This window comes from Ursus arctos, unplaced genomic scaffold (genome assembly GCF_023065955.2).
Source record: "Ursus arctos isolate Adak ecotype North America unplaced genomic scaffold, UrsArc2.0 scaffold_17, whole genome shotgun sequence".
In the NCBI taxonomy this organism is placed as follows: Eukaryota; Metazoa; Chordata; class Mammalia; order Carnivora; family Ursidae; genus Ursus; species Ursus arctos.
The window spans coordinates 12,815,494-12,837,572 of NW_026622841.1; the positions used below are offsets into that span (position 1 = coordinate 12,815,494).

Below are 22,079 nucleotides of genomic sequence, written 5' to 3' on the forward strand. Positions count from 1 at the left end.
GAGGCTCTGTGGGAGCAAAGGAGGAGAAAAAATAGGAGGCTTTTCTTTCTCCAGGAATGGGGGATCCATTTCCTTCTGGAGGCCCCCTTTGCAGAAGTACAATCTCTTTTCCAGCTCTGTCCTCTCATTTCCTCACTCACATGCTGGGTCTCAGAAGCACTAAGGTTTTCAATTCCTCTTAAGTAATTTTGGGGGTCTAAGACAAGCCGCTGAGAAGATCCTTAAAACTACCCTCTTGAGGCATTAGTATAGGTTTCTACTCTTTCTGTGAGAACATATATCAGGTCAGTCTATATATACCTAGTGTCCACCTCCAGGCCAGAACCTCTGGCCCCTCCCACCCCCCAGTGCCACGTCACAGCCATTAGAAAGCCGGAAGGAGCATCTTCCTTCATTCCTTCTTGCTGGGATAAGAAGTTTGTACAAGGCACCCATCCCTACATGCAAGAGGTTGGCATGTTGGTTGATTGGGTACGAGAAATGAAATGAAAATAATTTGTGCTTATTTGCTCAAGAATACATGCTTTGATTTTAGACTAGGAACGAGACAAAATGAAGATGGTGTCAGAACACGTTTGTACACACTGCAGTGCTCACATTGCCACGTTTCTATGAGCAGTATAATCCAGCATCCCTATATATTTGTATTTGAGCCCAGGTAAGCTGCTCTGCTTTTAGTAAACATTTTTTTTCTTGGCGCTTTGTCAAAGACTTTCTGCGATAAAAAAAAGTTAAACACGCACAACTTGTTTGCCCTCTTATGCTTTTCTCCTGGGGGCTCTTCAGGCTGATGAATGAAAGAATGTGTGTGCCTGTGAGTACAATATATATGTGTGTAGAGCGTGTGTGTGTGTAGATAACTTGAGAAGGTGCAGCCATCTAGCACTGGCTGCTAGGCGACCCCACAGGCCTTGGGAAACCCACCCACCCTGCTGCTAGGACCGTGGGCCTGAAAGTTACTCTGTAGACCCCAGCAGCCTCCAGCCCCAACCCAGCGCCAATCCTGTCAGGGGCAGAGGAAAAACATTTACTTAGCCGTTTAAAACCCCCTGATATCCTCGACTCGCCCCTCACTGGCCCGCTGAGAGCTCTGTCTGGCCTTGGTCGCGGATGGTGTCCTAGGGTGTGCGTTCCGCCAGCACACCTAGGAAGCAAGTCGAAAGTAAACACCACGCTTGGGGCTCCCCTTGCCTCTCTTCCCCAAAGGGCAACGCTGAGTTCCCACTGCTCGGGGGCAGCGGGGGCCTGGGTCTTCTCCCTGGCAGCTGCCAAGAGCCGGCAACGCGATGTTTACACGTACACACACGCACACACACTCGGTTAAAGGGGTCGAAGCGATTCCTGGCGCGCGCGCACACACCACACACACACGCACACACTCGGTTAAAAGGGTCGAAGCGATTCCCGGCGGTTGCGCCCTTGGCGCACCCACCCAGCAGCCGCCGGGCCGGCCGCGTGCAGTCCCCCGGGCGCCCCCGGCCCCTCGCGGGCCCCGAGCGCGCGCCCGGCCCGCCGCAGGCCCGAGGAGGCCCCTTGCACACCCGCCGAGCCGCGGCCGCGCGGGAGGCCTGCGCCGCCCGCGCCACCCACCGGCTGGGCCCGGCGGGCGGGCGGGCGGAGCGGGCCGGGCGGGCGGGGGCGGCTCGGGCGCGCCCTCCCCGGCCGCGGGCCCTGCGCGCCATGTGTCCTCGCCGGGGCGCGCCGCTCCCGGCCCGGCCGCGGCTCCTTTAACCCGGGAAGGGGAGCGGGGCGGAGGGGCGGCGGGGCGGCTCCGAGGAGGGCTCTTTCTTTCTTCTTTTTTTGAATGAACCGTGTGACGTACGTACAGGAAACCAGTCGGTTACAGAGAATGAAGAGGCCAGGCCCCCCCGCCCCGCGCCCGCCCCCTTCCTCCCCGCCCCCTCCCCCGCCCGCCGCGCTCCCGCCCGCGGTTCTCGGTTTCCCCGCCCAGCCGCCGCCGCCGCCGCCGCTGCCAGAGAAGGTGCCGGGCGCCGGGCCCTCCCCGCCGGCGCGGCCGTCATCGCCCGGAGCGGGTGCGCGGCGGGAGCGCGGAGGGGGCGGCCGCCGCCAGCGCCGCCGCGCAGAAGCAGGAGGAGGAGAAAGGGTGCGCAGCCCGGAGGCGGGGTGCGCCGGTGGGGTGCAGCGGAAGAGGGGGTCCAGGGGGGAGAACTTCGTAGCAGTCATCCTTTTTAGGAAAAGAGGGAAAAAATAAAACCCTCCCCCACCACCTCCTTCTCCCCACCCCTCGCCGCACCACACACAGCGCGGGCTTCTCGCGCTCGGCACCGGCGGGCCGGGCGCGTCCAGCCTTCATTTATTAAGCAGCTTTTCGGAAAATGCATTTGCTGTTCGGAGTTTAATCAGAAGAGGATTCCTGCCCCCGTGCCCGGCTCGTCCGCCGGCCCCCGGTCCCTGTCTGTCTCCCGTGGAGGAGTGAAGCGGTCCCGCGGATAGAGATCCATGTCTGTGCCCGCGCGTGTGTGTGCGTGTGTAAATTGCCGAGAAGGGGAAAATCACAGGACTTCTGCAAATACCGGACTGAAAATTGTAATTCATCTGCCGCCGCCGCTGCCTTTTTTTTTTTTTTTTTTTTCTCGTGCTCTTGAGATCTCCGATTGGGATTCCTACAGATTGACATTTCTGTGAAGGAGAAGTCTGGGAATCAAATTGGAAATTCTCCTAATTTTTTACCCTCCGTCCCCCAACTCCTGATTCATTTGGAAGTTTCAAAGCAGCTGTAACTGGAGAGTTCTGAAGATTGATGGAATCTTTGCCTTATGCATTTGTTTTGTTTTCACAAAAAAGGAAACTTGACAGAGGATCATGCTGTCCTTAAAAAATACAAGTAAGTTCTTTGCACAGGAAATTGGTTTAATGTAACTTTCATTGGAAACACTTAAGATTTTAACTTTAAGTGCATTCGAGTAAGTTAATTTCCAGGCAGTTTAATACATTCTTTTTAGCTGTGTAACTTGTAGTGTGTATGCCCTGCGTTCTTTCACCCAGTGTATAAAGGAAAATGCACCTGATTTTGACTTAGTTTTCTTTTTTGACCTTTCAGCATCGCAGAGGAAGTAGACTGATATGAACAATAATTAATAATAATGTGCCTCATGAAATAAAGATCCGAAAGGAATTTAAGTAAAAATTTCCTGCATCTCATGCCAAGAGGGAAACACCAGAATCAAGTGTTCCGCGTGACTGAAGACACCCCCTCATCCAAGAATGCAAAGCACATCCAATAAAATAGCTGGATTATAACTATTCTTTCTTTCGGGGCCGTGGGGCGGGAGCAGGGGCAAGAGGTGCTGCTGGTACCCGGCTGCTTTTCCTCGGGGGAAGGATGGCGCACGCTGGGAGAACAGGGTATGATAACCGGGAGATAGTGATGAAGTACATCCACTATAAGCTGTCGCAGAGGGGCTACGAGTGGGATGCCGGAGACGCGGGCGCCGCGCCCCCGGGGGCCGCCCCCGCGCCGGGCATCTTCTCCTCCCAGCCTGGGCTCACCCCCGCGCCCGCCAGGACCTCGCCGCTACCGCCCCCGGCCGCCCCCGCCGCCGCCGCCGCCGCCGCGGGCCCTGCGCTCAGCCCCGTGCCACCTGTGGTCCACCTGACCCTGCGCCAGGCCGGCGATGACTTCTCCCGTCGCTACCGCCGCGACTTCGCGGAGATGTCCAGCCAGCTGCACCTGACACCCTTCACCGCAAGGGGACGCTTTGCCACGGTGGTGGAGGAGCTCTTCAGGGATGGGGTGAACTGGGGGAGGATTGTGGCCTTCTTTGAGTTCGGTGGGGTCATGTGTGTGGAGAGCGTCAACCGGGAGATGTCGCCCCTGGTGGACAACATTGCCCTGTGGATGACTGAGTACCTGAACCGGCACCTGCACACCTGGATCCAGGACAACGGAGGCTGGGTAGGTGCACGTCCGCTTGAATGTGCGTCTGGGCTGCACGTTTCAAATCTGAGGCTGAGAATCCGTGGTTGGAGTGTGGGTGGGCTCTTGGGCCAAGGGCAAACTGATGAGCCAGGGAAATAAAATCAGGTTGCCTCCTTCCCTCCGACTCCCCCCCCCATACAGAGCTCCCCCTGCCAACGCTATCGTTGATGATTCCTTCTTGCCAGAAGTGTTTTCCTTGCTTGCCAGCCGTCGAGGCTTAAAGATCCAGGTTTTGCTATCCAGTGGATCTCGGGATAAATGGTATCCCTTCAGGGTTTCGCAAACTGGGGGTCTAAAGATGCTCTCCCCCCAAACGCCGGGACTACTCATGAGCTAGACTCTAGGTTGTGTTGGCAATCCACATCTTAAACACGTTCCCCTGGGGGTTTCTTATTTGTACTACAATTTGGGAACTACCCAATTAGAAGAACAGACTCCACCAGAGGACCAAGGGCATGCCTTTTCTGACTCACTTGGTAAGATCTACCCTAAGAGGAAATTCAGTGTAGCCCCTTTCCCTGGAAAACTTAGATGTGTTTGTAAAGAGGTAAGTTGACTTTCCGATAGTCCACAAACTCCATCCTGTGGCGTGTGCCACGTAGTTCCCAGTGGGCATGACTGTCTTGAAGACCACTGGGCCATGAATACTTGATCTCATCAGTGACATAATTTGTCCTGGCTGCGTGTTTTGCGTTCTATTTCTATACCCGGTGTATGATTTTAAAATTTACTGTTATTTTAGTATCTTTTACTTTTCACCATCTAGAGTCCACATCATTTGGTGGTCTCCTCTGCTGAAAAAACTTGCATCTACAATGTCTGTAGAAAGCGTAGAAGCATTGATTCTCAGCTGTGGATTCTCTCAGGCTCTGACTTTAGTTGTAGCGATCGATGCCTGTGGCTTTGAAGAACATCTGTGAGGTGAATGTTTTTCTAGTGCTAGACAGAGCTTCCATCACATTGTCATAAAGGTATTGTTTTGTGTGATTCTTTGGGGGACGGGGTCCAGACCCTAAGACTGAAGAACCGTAATTGAGATCTGCATCGTATCAGTAAAATTACTAATTTATGAAAAAGTAAAAAGACAAAACTTGTCTGAAATTTTTTCAGACTTTTTGTTTTAATGTGAAGAATTCTTTTTGGAAAAGAACGCAACGCAGTCCTTCCTTGTATAGTCTCTAGGGAGAATTTCTGATGTTATTATTTTATAGGCCTAGAAATGACTACAAGTGGATTCAATTTCAAGAAGCATATTACATATTTTACTACAGTTTACAAGCGTGCTAATATTAAGGCCAAAAAAAGAGAAAAAGCCAAGAAAGTAGATGGCTGACATGAAAATCTGATCCTATTTGATCAAAGTTGACAAAATTTCAATGCCACTGTTCAGTGTTTAAAAGTAAAATAGCCCCATTTAAATTTCTAACATGTAAAATGCTCTTCGTGAATTGTCTTTTCGAGGTCCTGTATTGTCAGGTCTTTAGTAATTCTGGAAGAATTCACTAAAGGGTAAAAGGATATTTTTGTTAAATGTTTGGTTAAGTAGGTGGTTTTATTTTTAACCACCATAACCAAAAAGGTAGAGAGTTCCAGACTCCAAAAGGGTCTTTTTAAGACCAAAGTAAAACTGATTTGACAGTTCATATTTTTATGAAAAAAATACTTCCAAATTTTCTTTCTCTTTGAATGAAATCCGAGGTGGTAATTGTCATCTGTTAAGAAATTTAATAAAAAGCTAGGAAACAGACATATGCTTATGATAGAAATTAAGATAGAACCTTGGCCTTTGTTTTGTTAACATCTCATGCAATTGAGTTTACTTTTTAAATGAAGGCTCACTTTTAACTCCTTTCAAAATAGAGTCTTCATAGTAGAGCCTATCTCTGTGGTCAACAGGTATCTGAGATTGATACATGTCGAGGCTGTATTTTATGATGCCAAACCACGATGACATATTGTAGAACATGATAAAAAATTTTTTTTGACAAAACCTCTCAGGGTAAAGATAAATCATATAGAGATATAAATAGCTGATGATAAAATGGGTTGTTTTCAGAACAACATGTAGATGGATGACTGTATAGGAAAACAAAGGAATTTGGCCAAAAAAAAGTATGTATCAGGAAATGTAATCATAATTGGGTACTTTGGAATCAAAGTGGTAGTATTGGAGAGTTACAGATGATTTACCTAGTCTTTGAAATGGGCATGATTAATCGAAATGTCTAGTTTAGGCATATGGCATACAGACAGATCTCCCCCGAAATTTGCACCAGTCAGGCAGGGTTGCATCCATAGTACTGTGTTGCGTCTTACAGTGTAAAGTACTCTGAATGCTAACGGTCAAGTTTCAGGAGAGAGCTAGTACATTCTTTTGACCTTTGACAATGACTTGTGTGGCATCTAGAACTCAGTGGTTCAGCCCATCTACTGCACATATAATAATGGGCACTTCAGATGCGAAGCCAATTCTTTGCTGCTATTGATGCAAAATCAGCCATCTGAGATTAAGGAAAACTGTTTGTATTCCATGTTCCATAGCTTGGAGAAAAGCAGCGTCTTAGAGGGAGAGGCATCTGAGAGATAGTCCCAGGAGCCTACACATTAAAGACTAAAGAAGAAATTGGGTCAGAATGGAGTGTGGCTTTATTCCGAAGTTTCAATAAGTCATTGTGAGAGAAGCAGGACAGAGGGAGTACAAGGCAGTATTAGTTCTAGGAAATGTCCGAGACCCTGCTAACCCAAGTGGGGTTCATTCAGCAGTATGGGCATCACCTGGGAGCTTAGAGATACAGAAGCTCAGTTTCCACCCTGTAGCTAATGAGTCTGAATTTGTGGTTCAGTAGAGATACAGGTTTTCAAGTGCACATAAAAATTTGAGATGTTGACTGTTATCTACCATTGGTTCCTGGGGCCATCTTTTAGGAGGAATGACAATCTGGGGTGTGTCCTTCAGTGTCTCATTCCAGTGGCCTCACAGGTTTCTGGTATTACCTAGAATACTGAATATTTCCCGGGCGTCTACTGGTGTGGTCTGATCCTTGGACGAGATACATTGGAACAAAAGGGAGGAGATAAATTATTGTAAGCTCAGTCTTCCCAAGAATGCTTTTCATGATAGCTATACAATCTGTATTGGCATTATTGATCCCAATAAAGTAACACAGCTTTTCTATTCCAATTAAAGGCATGAGATTTAGCTCTTTTGATAGCTCCATTAGTTATTATTTTACCCCCTTGTAACACGGTTTGAGTTCTATAGATGCCTCAACTGAGATTGCTTCAAGGGGAAGGGGCTCTTGCAGGCAAAGTGTTGAGATCTGGGCCCATTGACGGTGAGTGAAATTGATAGCTCGCTCCAAGCTGAGAAATGGGACAACATTCAGCTTCATGTCTCAGGAGAGAGGTGTGGGCTACTAAGAGAAAGAGAAGGCTTAAATAGGAGATTAGCTTCATTCTGTTGATGAGATGGGGGCATGACTTTCTTTCTTTCTTTTTTTCTTTCTTTCTTTCTTTCTTTCTTTCTTTCTTTCTTTTTTTTTTGTCTTTTGTCTTTTGGTCTTTGTGGTTTAGGAAGACAGGAACTGACTTCTCCACATCCAGTAGAGGTTAGCTTCCTTTTTATTAGTTGGTCGGCAAGCAGTTTCTGTCTTCTGTTGGCAGTCTAGACCCACCAAAACACTTGATTAAACTGAAAAGCAATACGATTCTCGTGCCAGTGCACGAAATAAGTGAAAAAGCATCATTTTCCTGGTGGCCAAGTATCAGCTGCTTATGGCCAATTTTGGCAGCGAAATGATAGGGATTAAAAATAGTCTGAAGATGATCCAGTCTTAAGTAAGATATTTAATGATGAACTTTCCTTGGGAAAGTGCATCTTTCTTTCTGCCTGCTAAGAATCACATGACTCCCTGCAATAATTTATTCTGTAGAAAAAAAACCCACTACATTATCTCCCCTGGAGTTTGCAAGTCACGTGCTGTTGAGTGATTGTATTTGTGGACCTTTGTAAAATTTCATAGTTCACTTAGTTCCCTTTTCTGTTGTAGGGCTTTCATTGCTATTCAATGTTTGTTGCAAACATCGCTTTCTTTTGAGCGTCCTGTTACTTTTAGCTGTGCTTTCTAGTGAGAACTGATTGATCTTTTTAGCAATCCGTAATTGAGCTGGTACATTTCAGATTGTTTAAACGTCACGAGGCCACGCGGAACGCCAGGTAACAGCCACAAGTTGTTGTTGTTGTTTTTAAAGCAAACTCTTTAGAGTTTTTCCTTATCTCTACTTCTAGTCCTAGTCCGCTTTTTGGAGGAATGGTAACCTCCCTCAGAAAGCAGGTGTGTGGGTGCTGTGTGTGGTACTAGTGGTCGCTCCCACTCAGCTCTCCCCACGCCCATTTCGAGGTCACTCATCGTGTCTTAGTAATAGTCCCGCAAAGCAGTATCTCGGCACAAGTGCATTTGTGCTGGAAAAACAACACTGTCTTTGTCGCGAACAAGTAGAAAGGTTTCCCCCCCAGAGGTAGATTGTATTTGAGGTTCAAAGGTTCTGTTAAACCTTTTTAAGGTAATCTAATATCATCACCTTATTCAGGCATAGCTGTAACCGGGCAAGCTGGTCACCCTCTCCCCCAGCTACATACAGGAGACCACTCCGTGAATTTATTGCATTAGCAAGCTTTTCTTTCATTCTTCTTGGTTTGATTCAAACAATATTAGTGTTTGACTTCTCAACAGGATTAATGATGAAAATCATGCAAGGACTGAGGTGGTTGTTCAACAGATATGATAGCAAGTCTTTATGTGCCTGGCCCTGGGTTAGGCTGGGGACACAGGAAAGACAGCTTTACCCCTGCCTTGGGTGACCTCACGGGCTAGTGTTGTAAGTATCTAAGTAAACTCATAGTTACAGCCCTATAAGCATGATCCGAGATTCTCAGATTTAGAGAGAAAAAGAAAAAAAATATCCAAGTATATATGATTTTGCATACACTTCTATCTTTTTCTAAAAAAGTTACTTCTAACCATATGGCTGTTCATGTGTGCATTAGATCTGATTAAAATAGGAGGAGAAATGTAGATAATTTAAAAAATACTGTACGATACCAACACACACTTAAGAGAACTGAAAGGCAGGGGGAGTTCCCTTGTTAAATATTTACCCATTAAACACTCTTAATACATATTAAGAAGCCTTAATACATATTAAAAAGACTTAATAAATACCTGTCCTCTATTTTTTAAGTATTTCATTAATTCTTTGTATGTAAAAGACAATCAAGACTTTGAATAGGATAATTAGAATAACTTAACTCAAAGAACTGTCTTTCTTAAATCATCCTTGTATGCAGAAAAATACAAGTTGATTTTGAACAGAAGAGGGGCTCTTCCTTTGGGAGAGATTACAAAAAAAGCTTTTGTTTTCTTTTGTTTTAGGTTATAATACTGTTTGGTTTATTAAGAGGCTTCTCTTCCAAAACTCTGCGTAGAGAAATATCTAGTCCACTGTAGCGTTTGTGTTCCTGAAGGGCAGGTCATGTTCTGTCTAACTGCTTGCATTCATGGTCCTCTTTCTTTAAATGGAGATTATAAAACTTCTGAGATTACAAAAAAGCTTTTTCTCTTTTACAGTTCGTTCTGATATACGCTCAATTCTATGGTGCCAACGTTGTTTCTCTGATTTTTACTTGCCAGACAACAGATAAACCCAGCTGTCCTTCAATCAGAATGATGATGGCATGATTGTTTCTAGCTCTCCAAAGCCATTTCTGATGGGGACCCTGCCCCATGACTGTCCCCTACCTGCCCATCATCCCACTGCCGGGAAGCCTCTTGGATGTAGATCCTCGTGCTCTCCCAGCACATGCAGGGGGATTCGCCTGAGGAAAAGAATGTTCTGCCTCCATTCCAGCAAGAGGGAGCGGAAAAGGGCTGTGGCCAGATTATAAGCTCGACTCCAGTCTTGCTGTAGGCAGCGGAGCAAGGCGCGATTCTGTCAACAGAGGCGACACTTTCCCCCAGAGATCGTGAATTCCAGCCACTTGCGGGGGGAGCAGATAGGATCTGCCGGCAGAATTTTACTTGCTCTCACCTCTGCAATGTGAGATTAGGGGGGTTATACTCTAGCCATAAATAAGCTTTAACTAACTTAATGAAAATAGCTTCTGTTCAAGACTACTTCCCCAACCGCCCCCGAAACGGTTTGAAAGGGAACGTCCCTGCCATGCGGGGGTGACCGTTTGTAGCAATGTACTGAGAGCGACTTGGGTGATTTTTCTTGGGCGATTGACAGGATTCTATGAGAAACTTCTCTGCAGAATGTGGACCTCTCCTCCCCATGACACATAGAACACGCACTTCCCTGGGAAACTGTTTGGAAAATTTGTGTTTTCATCCTGCTCCTTGTTTTGCCTTCAGAATGTCAGGGATAGAGCCATATTCCATTTTTAGTTAATAATCAGCTCATCGGCTCTCTGGGGCTTCCACATAATGAGTCAGAAACTTATGACTGACCCCACTCTCCTCTTTACTATGCCTCCTGAAAACAACCCGAGGACCCACTGCGTCAAGTGAAGCTTTAGTATTTCAAGGGAGATTTTCCATCGAGGCGAATACGACTTTCTTGTGACAGTTCCAATTACTCTATTTCTCTCTTTTAAACTGTCTTTTCTTAAGCTGTGGAAGTATCGAGAGTTTGCGACTTTTAATGCTTAGAGCACCAGACAGAGGATCAATGTTGCTGGCTGTCTCTTCTTGACTATTTCCATCTCTTCTTGGCTGAGAACAAAGATTGCTTTAGTTGGCAACACCGTGAATGTTGGACCTATGTAGTGACTCTGAAATTGAATTGCAGCCGATAGTCCACTCAGGTGCATTTGAATTTTCCAGGAGAATCTGGGACAGATACTTAGTCCTCTTAATTCACTGCCTATTTGCTCGCTCTCTCTCTCTCTCTCTCTATATATATATATATATAGAGAGAGAGAGAGAGAGAGCAATTAGAATAGGAATAAAATTGACTGCAAATTATATCATCAGCTTTAGAGATTGATATTTTATCCCTTAAGGAAAAAAAAAGGCGAGTCCATAAATATGCCAATTGGCACTTCTGAGTCTAAAATTTCAGGACTATCTCCTACTCATTTCCCTTATGAATTCCTGCTAGCATCTCTCTGTCTCTCTTTCTTTCTCTCTCTCTCTCTTTCATTTTAAAACTGAAAGATTTTTGGGGTGGTTTTGAGTTTTTGTAATAACAAAATTATAAGTATATTGAGGCAGAGCCACTTACTAAATATTAAAGTAACAGTATAGGAAGAAAACAGTATGAAGAAGTCTTATCAAGGCAAGTGAGCAATTGTTCAAAAAACTTAACTCACAAAGGGCAGGGATGGAAATGAAAAGAGTTATGAAGATCTTGTGATTTCGCGTATCATGCACATTAATTTTTTTCATTGAAAACACATTTACTGAGGGCATACTATGTGCAAGGCTCTATGCCAGGTGTTTTAGTTGAGTAAAAAAATGTGTAAGATCAACTTTGCCTTCAAGGAACTTGTCAACCAGTAGTGGGACTAAAAAGATGTAAGATGCTGTAATCTTTGCCACTCTTTAGTGGGTGGAGCCATCTGGTCCAGCTGGAAGGGGATCTGGAAGAGATTCATGCAGGAGGTAGATGGTAGGAGCTATGGGGAGAGGGCATTTTAGATAACTGGCCTGGAGAAGTCAGAGCAGACAGGAAGGTATGAGACCTAATTGGACAATAGTGGGAATAATAGAGTCTGACTTGGTTGGGACGTAGAGCTCTCTCATGAGATATGACTGGGTCCTAAGTTGAGAGATTTGTATTTAACTTGGTTGACATTAAAACGATTATCAAAAGGGTTCTGAGGTAAGGCAGGATATGTGGGCTTGCAGAAGATTGCTGGACAGTGGGAGACTGGGTAGGGGGTTTGAACCATGGTGGCAGAGTGGGGAATGGAAAAGATGGGGCAGATGTGGGGGGCGATGCCGAAGGGAAACCAGAGGACTGACAACAGATTGAAGAAGCAAAAGACTCAAGTCTGAAACCCAGCTCGTTCAAAAAGTGTTATTGTCCTCAAGAGAAAGAGGAAAGATAAGGACATTTGCTGTTTTGTGGGATGAATGTGATGAAGTTCATTTTGGACATTTTCAACTTGAGTTTCCAGTAGGATATCCAAGTGGAGATGCCCATTAGCAATTGGCCTTAAGGATCTGGAGCTCAAGAAAGAATTTGGGGCAAGACTACAATATGCCTTTCCCCCCAAACCAGGTAGATCTTCCATTTCCTTCTTGCATTTCCAGACATGGTCCTAACTGCCCCTGCTCATTCCATACTGCTTTTCCAGAAAAGTCCTCCATAGACTTCTATGGATTGGATCATGGTGATTAACTTGGGAGTTAACTGTTCAAAGCTCGACTTCCCACTACCAGTTTGCCTACTTAAACAATAATGCAAGTTGAGTCAAATTAGCATTGTCCCATCATCCTAATAATAACCACCATTTATGGAGATCTTATAAATTTAGTGTTCTCCTTCACTGGTACTTCATCATTTAGAAAAATATTTCTCCTATTCTGTTTAACCTGTACCTAGCAGAGTAGATCGTAGGTACCCACAATAATTGTTTACTGAATGAATAAATGAATAAAAGATTCTGGAAGAGGCACTTTGAGTATTTAACTCATCCTAACCAACTAATGTTCTCCTACTCTCCTTACTATAGAGTGTGTGTCTGTGTTCCAAATGTCCCATGTCACAGATTTGTTAATAGAAATGAGAAAAAAAAGACACCCGTGAAGTGTTTTGATTTCATCCCTCATCACTGAATTGAAAAAAGCGTGTCATTCATACTTGAAGAGAAGTCTAGATTTTGCTTTACATTAAACGTGCAACTTTAATAAAAGTCTTTAAGGCTAATATTAGACAGTAGACTATGGGTTGTCACTTTATATCTGTTTATACAAAACGCACACAGTCTCTATTTATGTGCTTAGCTGCTCTCCGTCCCATGGTTCAAGCCCAGTAGAAGTCTTGATGTCTTGACGTTGTCCAGCTAGAGCTAATGCTACGTATCAGTTATCCTTCATAAAAAATAAAAATGAAATTCTTTCAGTACTCAGCTTTACAAATATGATTATGTTTTTCCCCCAAATCCCAAGAAATAGTTATGAAAAAAGGACAGCATTTTTTAAATGTTTTCCTCAGAAAAAAAATGTTAATGATAAGTAAAATCTACGTAATTTAAAACCTAAAAGTAGACCCTAACTACATTTCTGCGTGTCTCCTACTTTCTTCTCAGAGTAGATGACTTCATTCAAGGATTGGGCAAGGCGACAGGTGACAGGGATGGGAGATAAGAGATGGAATGGCCTAACCTCATCATCATTGTTGGCTTGGTCATATATTCATGGGAAATTAAGTTACTAAGCATCCTCCACTAAAATTATATCCCCACTTATTGATTTGGGACCACTGAGTAGAATTATATCATTCATCTTTTATAAATGGTGAAATCCTAAATGTGTCTGGGTTAAAAAATTTTGTTAACATAGCTTATTTGCAGTATTTTACAACACTCTCATATATGGGCATATCCTGGGACTCCATATATTTCTGCCCTTATTGCCAACATTATAACCTGGGCCATGGAGATTGCGGGTTTTTTTGTTTCTTTGTTTTTGTTTTGTTTTGTTTTGTTTTACTTCCCTTGTCTAACGACACCAAATACAATGCTTATCTCTGGGTGAAAAAAAAAAAAAAAAGAAGTCTCGATGTCTGAGGTTTTCGTCACCTTATCATTAAAGAAATCAGGGCTTGTCCAGGGTTCTCACAGTGGGAACAAGGTGGTCCCGCCCCATTAGTGTTATAGCCCCAATATAAGAGAACTACAGCATAAAAGTCATAGGAATAAATGATCCCCTAGTTCTTCTCCCACAAAAACAAGCCGCCATTGATGGTGGAAGTCAGTAGAGCTCAGTGTTCTCCTAGGTGAGAGAACCTAGGATTTTACTTCTCCAGACACTGACCAGCGAAGACCACCAGAGGTGTCCTGGATAAAAACCACTGGCCTGGCAGCTTTGGACTCAATTCTCTGTATTGCTTGAAGCAAGAATCACTGCCTTTCTGTGGTTTTAAGAACTGGTGGAATTTGTATTTTAAGAACCCTCATCCCTTGGCATGAAGCAAACTCAAAGTGTTATTGCTCATCATTTGTCATCTGTTTGAGAAAGATTGTATGATTTGTTTACTTGTAATGAAGCTTGACCATACTTCTCCAGGGGCTTTTTAAAAAGAAGGATGTGTCAGCTTGCAGATTTGTCCCCATGAATGAAACCACAAGCAAATTCTCTTCTCTCTCCCATCCTCCCTCTCGTTTCTTTAGTGACCATCTGTGCATTATGTTACCATTGCCAGACCCTCTTCAAGTGGCTTATCTATGAGTGAATTCAGAAACTTCAAATTATAAAGGACACCCAGATAATTGGCCCGTTCTCCAAAGTATCTGTCCCCTGCGCTGCTGCCAGATTCCTTCTTAATGAATACATCCAGTGACAGTGGGATTCTTGAGCTTGTCCGTATCCGTGAGAAAATGAGCTTCCCTGCTTTGTAACAGCTTGTGGCTCGGGGAAAAAAAATGACAGCCATTGCACAAGTCTCCTTTGAAAGTCGTCTTCTTTCCCATAAATGATACTTTGAGAACACACTTAAGGGGTTATTAGTTTTCTATTTCATGCTTGGCCTGTGTGTGAGAATAACACCAGCTGTCACTGCAAATCAGTAGCTAAACACGCTTTGTCTGGTTAATGTGAGCATTTAATATTTGGCTCAATTAAAAATTAACTGATGAAAGTACATGTCAAATGGAAATTGAAAATACCTTTGTAAGGAATATTGAAAGGGCATGAGCAATGAGGAAATTAGTGGTTTTAAAATGTGGAGACTTGGGGGAAACTTAATATGAGTCGAGACCCTCGACTCTTCCTTCAGACCTCTCTACCTGTTTGCCTCGGCATGATACTGAAAAGGATGTCCTCATTCTTACTCTGAAGGACCCAGTTGCATCTCTGTGTTTTCTAGAGAATAACTGTGGTGTTTTGTTTTGTTTTGTCTTGTGCCGGATCGTACAATGAAAGCAGACAGAACAGGAGATCAGTTATTCATTTGTCCCACGCATTTTTTTTTTTAATTGAACACATGCTTAGACCAGGCCCTGGGGAAGTGGGAGGGCTCACAGTCTGCAGGGTGGAGATCATCACACAGCCACTGTAGCAGGGACTGGGGAGAGCCAGGAGAGAAGACATACAAGCATAGTAAGGACACTTATTAGGGTCAAGGAAGTCTTCCCAGAAAAGGGGGCTGAAGCCTGAAGGAGCAGCGGGAGCTAACCTAGAGAAGTGGGAGGGACAAGTGAAGTGTGGCCAGCAGGGACAAAGGCCAGAGACGGGAGAGCATGTGGTGGGCTGCGGGTGCCCAGGAGTCCAGCCTGGCTGGAGGGAGGAGTGCAAGGGCGCAGATCAGAAAGGCAGCGCGAGAGATGTGATACCGTGGAGGGGTTTATTCTAGAAAGGTCCTGCCATTATGAGACTGGGGAGAGGCTAGCTCAGTAAATGAACAAGAGACTGTGTGCCTGACCTAGAGGAATGGTAGTAGGGACAGCAAGAAGCTGATAGCGTTGAGCAATGGTTAGGACTAGAACAGAGAGATTTTTATTTAGGAAGATGTAGTGATGGACTGAATGCTTCAGAACACAGCTCATTTCTTCTTCAATGACAGTGCTCTTTTTCCATAATCATTTTGTAAAGAATATGATCCTCATTGTAGTGAGATATATGAAAATACATTTTTTCTTATTTCCCATTTGTTTCAATTAGCACTGCCTAGCTGAAAATTTTATTTTGTTAGAATTCACATTGTAATAAATTGTCATTAACGACCAGTTAACCAAAGTGTATTTGAAGAAAGAAAGAATTCAGTTTTGAGAGTCAGTTTTCATAGAATTTTTCTCTGTGTGAAAAAGTCCCAACAGTGGGATCTCACCTTGACGAAGGATTTTAAAGTTTCCAAAGGAATTCGGTGTCTGTTGGCCCCTTTGGTCTTCATGACAACTCTAGGCAAGGCAGGTATTATATTCCCACTTCTTTCTGCCTACCCCTTTTTGTCATTTGTTTATTCCCACAAAAAGAGAGAACCATCTGAGAAAGCTTTGGGAAAGCCAGCAAGTCCAGAGTTGCTGGTATTCATTCCCAGATTCAAAGTCCAGTGGTCATTTCTTTACACTGTGCTGCTTCTCAGGGTGTGTTTTCACAAGGACACCAGATTCCTCAATAGAAACTTAAGCAAGTATATCTAATTTTGAAAAATAGTATCCTCTGCTGCTTTTTAACCTCAAAAAATGTCAAGAAAATTAAAATGTAGTTTTTTGTTTCAGGTGATTTTCCCTTCTTTGATTTGGCTTTTGAAGGGTGTTTCATGTTCATGGCAGAGGGACATCCAGCCTCTTGCCTTTTGATGCCCACACATTCGCTCAAGACCCCATGGGTTTGCCTGGGAGCTGGGCAGGGTCGAGCAGGTAACTCCTCCAAGGGGACAGTAGTGTGAGGGACAGGAGAGTTCTGGAAACTCAGCGTGAGGGTTCTGGGACACAACAGGGCAGGCAGAATTATATGAATGTAGACAGTCCTTTTGATTGTTTGGCATCTAACCAGCAATTCACTTGTTTTTATTCACTTGTAAAATTGGCCTCTTTAGGTAAGCAACATAAACTTGGCGATTAAAGCGCTTATTGAATTTAAAGAGTGGTGGAGCCTTCATCAGCAAGATTCCCATAGTGTCTAAAGGGCATGTGGCTATGTTAGTTCAACCTCATTTATTCAACATTGAAAAGAGCACTGAAGCTATAACAGAAAACATGGTGGTCAAGAACTGTCTCTCATACCTCTCATGAATCCAATGACTTGAGGAAGTTAGCATGGCAAACAGGCAAATAATTAACCATATAAGGGACTACAATATAACAGAAAGGAGTGTTGATGGGGCTTATTAACTCTTGCAGGAGTCCTGGGGTTCTTCTAATAGTATTGCAGATTACACAGAGGAGGTTAAATGACTTTTTAAAGCTAGTGGCTGCAAACAGGATGTTCTACCTTAAAATTAATGTATGTATTAGAATAACACAGCCAGTATGTCAGTTTAAGGTGGGTTACCATGCACAATATAGAGTTAGAGAAGACTTTCATTTTTGGCTAAAACGTTTGGAGCATTTTTCCCCCTTAGCCCTACTGATCTTTTCATTTCCCCCATTTCCATGTATCACAACATTGGTCAATAGCCCCAGTCATTGAAAGTTGGGAGGAAGGAAGGAATTGATTGCACCCCAACATGTGCCAGATTCTGGGCTTGGCGCTGCTATGGATGGGAGATGATTTAACCCCCATAACCTCTTCTGAGGGTAGGAAGTGGAATTACCGATTGAGGAAGCAGAGGTTTTGCAAAATCAAGGAATTTTGCCCAGTAAGAGGCAAAACCAGATCCTTTTTTTAGGCAATCCAAGTGGTCATGGATGTCCTCTAAAACTTCAAGAATTTTTTTTTTTAATGTAAAACAGAAACCTATTAAAAAGTAACACTTTGCTGCATGTGACTTTTTGGTTTCTTTTGTGTTTCCTTAGGAAGCCAATTAGTCATCTTTATTTTAGTAACTAGGAGGTGAAATCTTTCATAACACAAACTTTTAAAAGTTTTTTCATAGTTGAAAAAAAAGAGATAGAGAAACATTTTGTTTCTGTCTCTCTCCTCTATGGCTCCAACAGTCTGTGTAAATAGCTTTTGAAAAATAAGTAGTAATCACCATTTCATACCAAGACCAGACACCTGATTCAGAAGCTGTCCCAGGGGTCAGCGTGTGTGTGTGTGTGTGTGTGTGTGTGTGTGTGTGTGTGATGAAAGAACAAATCCACAGTGCTTTCCTGGTTCAAGAGAAATGACCTCACTGTCCAATTGTAACCTGCCTGATGCCTTAATCAAGAGGTGGGAAAAGTCTGCGGTTTTACCCCTGGTGTGATCCTCAGCCCTTCCTGGTCTTATTTTAGGCATGACCTTAGTGTTTTTTTCCAGAGTCCAGAGGTGGAATGACATGTTACTCAAGCTTAACGAGATGATGATGTATCTTTTTTTTTTTTTTTTTTTATATATTTAGCTGTAAATTTTATTCTACTCATAAACAAACCCACTTTCAGCCACCATGGTGTATCAAGGGAGAGTTATTTCCATCTCCCTTGGTTTAATTTGGATACATTTGACCTAGAACAGCACAGTGTTTCCACAATAACATTTGAACAGGATGCTACTATGCTTGCTGGTTTGCAGGGCTCCGGGAGTTTCGGCGTGGGCCAGGAAACTACTTTCTTAAAAGAAACCTAAACACTAAGTTCTGACAAGATAGGAAACTCTTACTAGGCTCCTTACTAAACCTATCTCTGTTTTTCCTTGCTTTCTCATTAATTTATATATATCTTTGTGTTATTAAACAATATAGCTTGAATTTTTAACTTAAGGTCATGTGCCAAATGAGTAACTCAAATTCAGAAAGGCATAAAATAAAAACAAAAAATTGTTTGAGAGGTTTAAGAAAGTATATATAAATAAAAAAAGTAAATTAAACATTTCTCCCAGGCACAACATGTTATAATTTTTAGAGTAGAACTTCATGGTATTTCATAAGGAAGCAAAAAAGGAAGGGAAATTATTATTCAGGCAGAGGGACAATAGTAACCTTTCATTAATTGAGACAGAGTTCAAAACCAGGCTCCCCAAACCCTGGGATCTGTGTTCGCTGAACTGAACATCCCACAAGCTATTTCCGCTCTCTTCTGGGGACTAGACTGCTTTAAAAATGTGGGTCCAATATAATCTAAAATCTTTAGTTTATAAACTATAACCTAACACAATAATGTTTAAAAGTCTGCTTTATGTATTTTTACAAATCCTTAAAATCCCAAGGACTTGAGATAATTAGGACCTTTGTTCTTTAACGGCTTTCTCTGTGACCTCTTAGTGGTAGGGATTGATCTCAGGACAAGGGAGGGGTAGATTTGGAGTCTGTGCCCAGGACCGGCTCACTCATGTCCAGTGGGAAGAGGAGAAGGCTCTGCCCTTTCTCTGCCTCTCAGTCCTACCTGCGGTTATTTGTAATGTCCACGTGGGAATGAAGAGCACTCGTTTGTCACCAGGATTGTAATTGGTGAATGAAAGCTCTTTATGACCGCAAAGTCCATTAACACTCTGTTTAGCAATTATGATGATTCTAAACACAACTAAGAACTAGGAAGTAATTTCAGCCCCTGCTATGCAGAAGGGTAACACAAAGGTTACACGCCAAAGGTCACACCCATTAGTCATAAGAGCTTGGCCATCATTCTTAACAGATTTGGGTGTGTGTGTGTGTGTGTGTGTGTGTGTGCGCGCGCGCCCGTGCACACTTGGCGAGAAAGGGACAGAGAAATAGACATAACCTAAAAGTTACCATTTTAACCATTTTTTAAGTGTATAGTTCAGTGGCATTCCATACATTCTCAATGTCGTGCCACCATCCTCACCATCCAGAACTTTCTCACCAGCCCAAACTGAAACTCTGACTCCATTGAACACAAACTCCCCATTTCCTCCTCCCCTCAGCCCCTGGTAACTACTATTTTACTGTTCCTGTGAATTTGACTGCTCTAGGCACCTTGTACAAGTGACTCACAGTGTTTGTCCTTTTGTGTCTGTCTCATCTAACATGTTTTCGAGCTTCATCCATGTTGTAGCGTGTGTCAGAATGTCGTTCCTTTTTAAGGCTAAATAATTTTCCACTCATTGGTTTTGGTTTTTGTTGTTGTTGTTGTTGTTTTTAATACATGTTCTTCTAAGATTGGTTATCATTTTTTTCCGGTCCATAGAAATGGCACAGATAGTCCATTAGTCCTGAGCGGGCAGCAGAGCCTGCAAATTACTAGAAAAACTACGTGGAGGGTCTGACTGTGAGGAAGAGGGTAACAAGGCCATGAAGCCCAGCTCGGGAACGACACACCCGGCCGTCTGAGGCTCCTCCGCCTGCGGCAGACGGTAGCGCAGATCTCAGCAGCCCCTGACGCTGTCCTGGGTTGTGGCTCTCGGGCCGGGCTCGCGCTGCCGCTGAGGCAGCAGGACGGCGGCCCTTTCCATAGGGAGAGTTGAAGAGTTCAGGCGAAGTGGGTAGTCCGTTTCTCAAACGTCTCCATTCCAAATGGTTAAGATTTTTTAAAAGTTTCGGCTTCGGTCAACTGAAAAATCCACTTATGGGACATGACTCATTCCAGAACGTGGGGCTAGAGAGGAGGCAGGGCAGTGGCCTTGTGAGAAAGCAGCAACCGGCGAAGCGCCCTCGCGCGGCCTGGGCTCAGCGGCACCTTCCGTTCCTTCGAGCTCGCTTTCTCGGGCGGAGAATGCAGAGAACTGGACGTGCGTGCACGTGCATATTGGTATTTCGGGGGGACTTTCTGCTGGAGTGCCGCGGCTGCACTGCCCTCGCTCTGCCGGAGTGACGCTGCGGGCATGCGCGGAACAGCCGGGCCGCCCCGCCGCGTGACCCGGAAGCGCTCGTGCGCCGGGCGGCCTCGCGACGCCCTGACTCGGAGCGTCTGCCTCCGGACTTCAGCTGCCACCGGCCAACAGTGACGCGTGGTCACTTGTCCATCCAGCATGCTCAGTGCCCACGAGGTTTCTCGGTGTGATCCCCGGCCTTGTGGAGGGCGGCCGCCTGGAGAAGCCGACGCTCCAACAGAAATCCTGGAATCCAGTGAGTTTTTCCTGAGGTAGTTAAGTATGTTTTCCCAGAGGAGGCCCCCTGCGGGCTGGGTCTTGAAGGATTTGTAAGAGCTTGCCCGGTGGAGGATGGGAGAAGGCCCTGTGTGCAAGAGAGTAATGGGAAGGTTGTGACGAGCTTGGGGACGGTGCAGAAGTCAGCAGGACCGGAATAGAGGGGTTGTGGGGTGGAATGCAAGGAGCTGACGCTGGAGCGATGGCCAAGGCTCATTCACTAAAGCCCCCAGCGCCTCCTCAGGAAGTTAGATTTGGTCTTTCAGGCGGTGGAGGGCCAGTGGAAGTTTCTAAAAAGCAGGCTAGTAATTTTTTGTTGGCGGTAGAAGGGGCAGGAGGGAGGTTAGGTGGGAGGAAGGGGCAGGTGTCTATCTTGGGATGGGCTGAGCACCTGCACACCTGCCTCTTCTTCCCACGGGGATGGGACAACCGTGAAAGGCATTTCAGAGGTAGAATTCGTAGGTTGTATGTAGGAATTGAGGAATGTGGATCCAATCTAATCATCCCTGGATACCCGGTGGTTAGCCCAGGGCAAGCACATAATAGGTGCCTAATAGACACTGACTGACTAACCAGACAGCTGTCTACGTGGATGTTAAGAGCGGTACCAGCAGCGTCAGAGGGGCAGCCCAGCCATATCGTTATAAAGAGGGTATTTGTAGGGTGTGTGCTCAGTGCCAGATACTTTCTAAACGGCCTGTCTGTGTGAACACGTCTCTTCCTTAGCACCGTCTGGGGAGCTTGGCATGCTTTTATCCTTGTGGATGAGGACACAGGGGCTCGGAGAGGCGACTAACGCAGCTGCTTCGGTGGTTGAGCAGGGATTTGGACTCAGGCACCCACGGGGTACTTGGTGCCCTTCATCACAGTACTGTGACCTCTCCTTTTCTGGAGTTTCCTGGAAGCTGCTTGTGTCAAGGCCCCAGGAGTGATGAGTGGGCAAACATAACCAGCGGCAGGATGCAGAGAAGCCTGTTTAGGAAACCATTTATCTCACGTAGACATACCATCTGAGATGACCTTAGTCGAAATAACAATGGCAGTAATAACAGCACTGCAGTCTTTTCCCTGGCATAAGAAACCAGCTTTGTAATGAAAATGGAATTTCTCTGGGAAAGAGTCCTAGAAAGAGATAGGCCGTTGAGATAAAATAACAAATTGTAAACTAGTATTCGAATTGTTTTCTGTGTGTATTCCCTTGCAGGCTTGCCTTCTCTGTTGTGTCATTTACTTTGTCCACTTGCCACCTGCAGATCCATGCCCCCTGCCCCGTATCCCTGCCCCCCTGC

General features: G+C 44.8%; 1 protein-coding gene across 4 annotated transcripts in view; it reads left to right on the top strand.

The window, feature by feature from the left end:
- The first annotated feature begins 2,005 nt into the window (after positions 1–2,005).
- The window catches only part of BCL2 (BCL2 apoptosis regulator), a 168,740-nt gene continuing 148,666 nt past the window's right edge, over positions 2,006–22,079 (top strand). The window contains exons 1-2 of one of the 4 annotated variants that reach the window (XM_057313352.1): positions 2,006–2,845; positions 3,062–3,916. In XM_057313352.1, coding sequence (XP_057169335.1) covers positions 3,344–3,916 — 573 coding nt within the window. In that variant the 5' untranslated portion in view covers positions 2,006–2,845; positions 3,062–3,343. The remainder of the gene's footprint in view (positions 2,846–3,061; positions 3,917–22,079) is intronic. The other 3 variants (XM_057313351.1, XM_048218483.2, XM_026496441.4) reach the window with 3 other exon arrangements.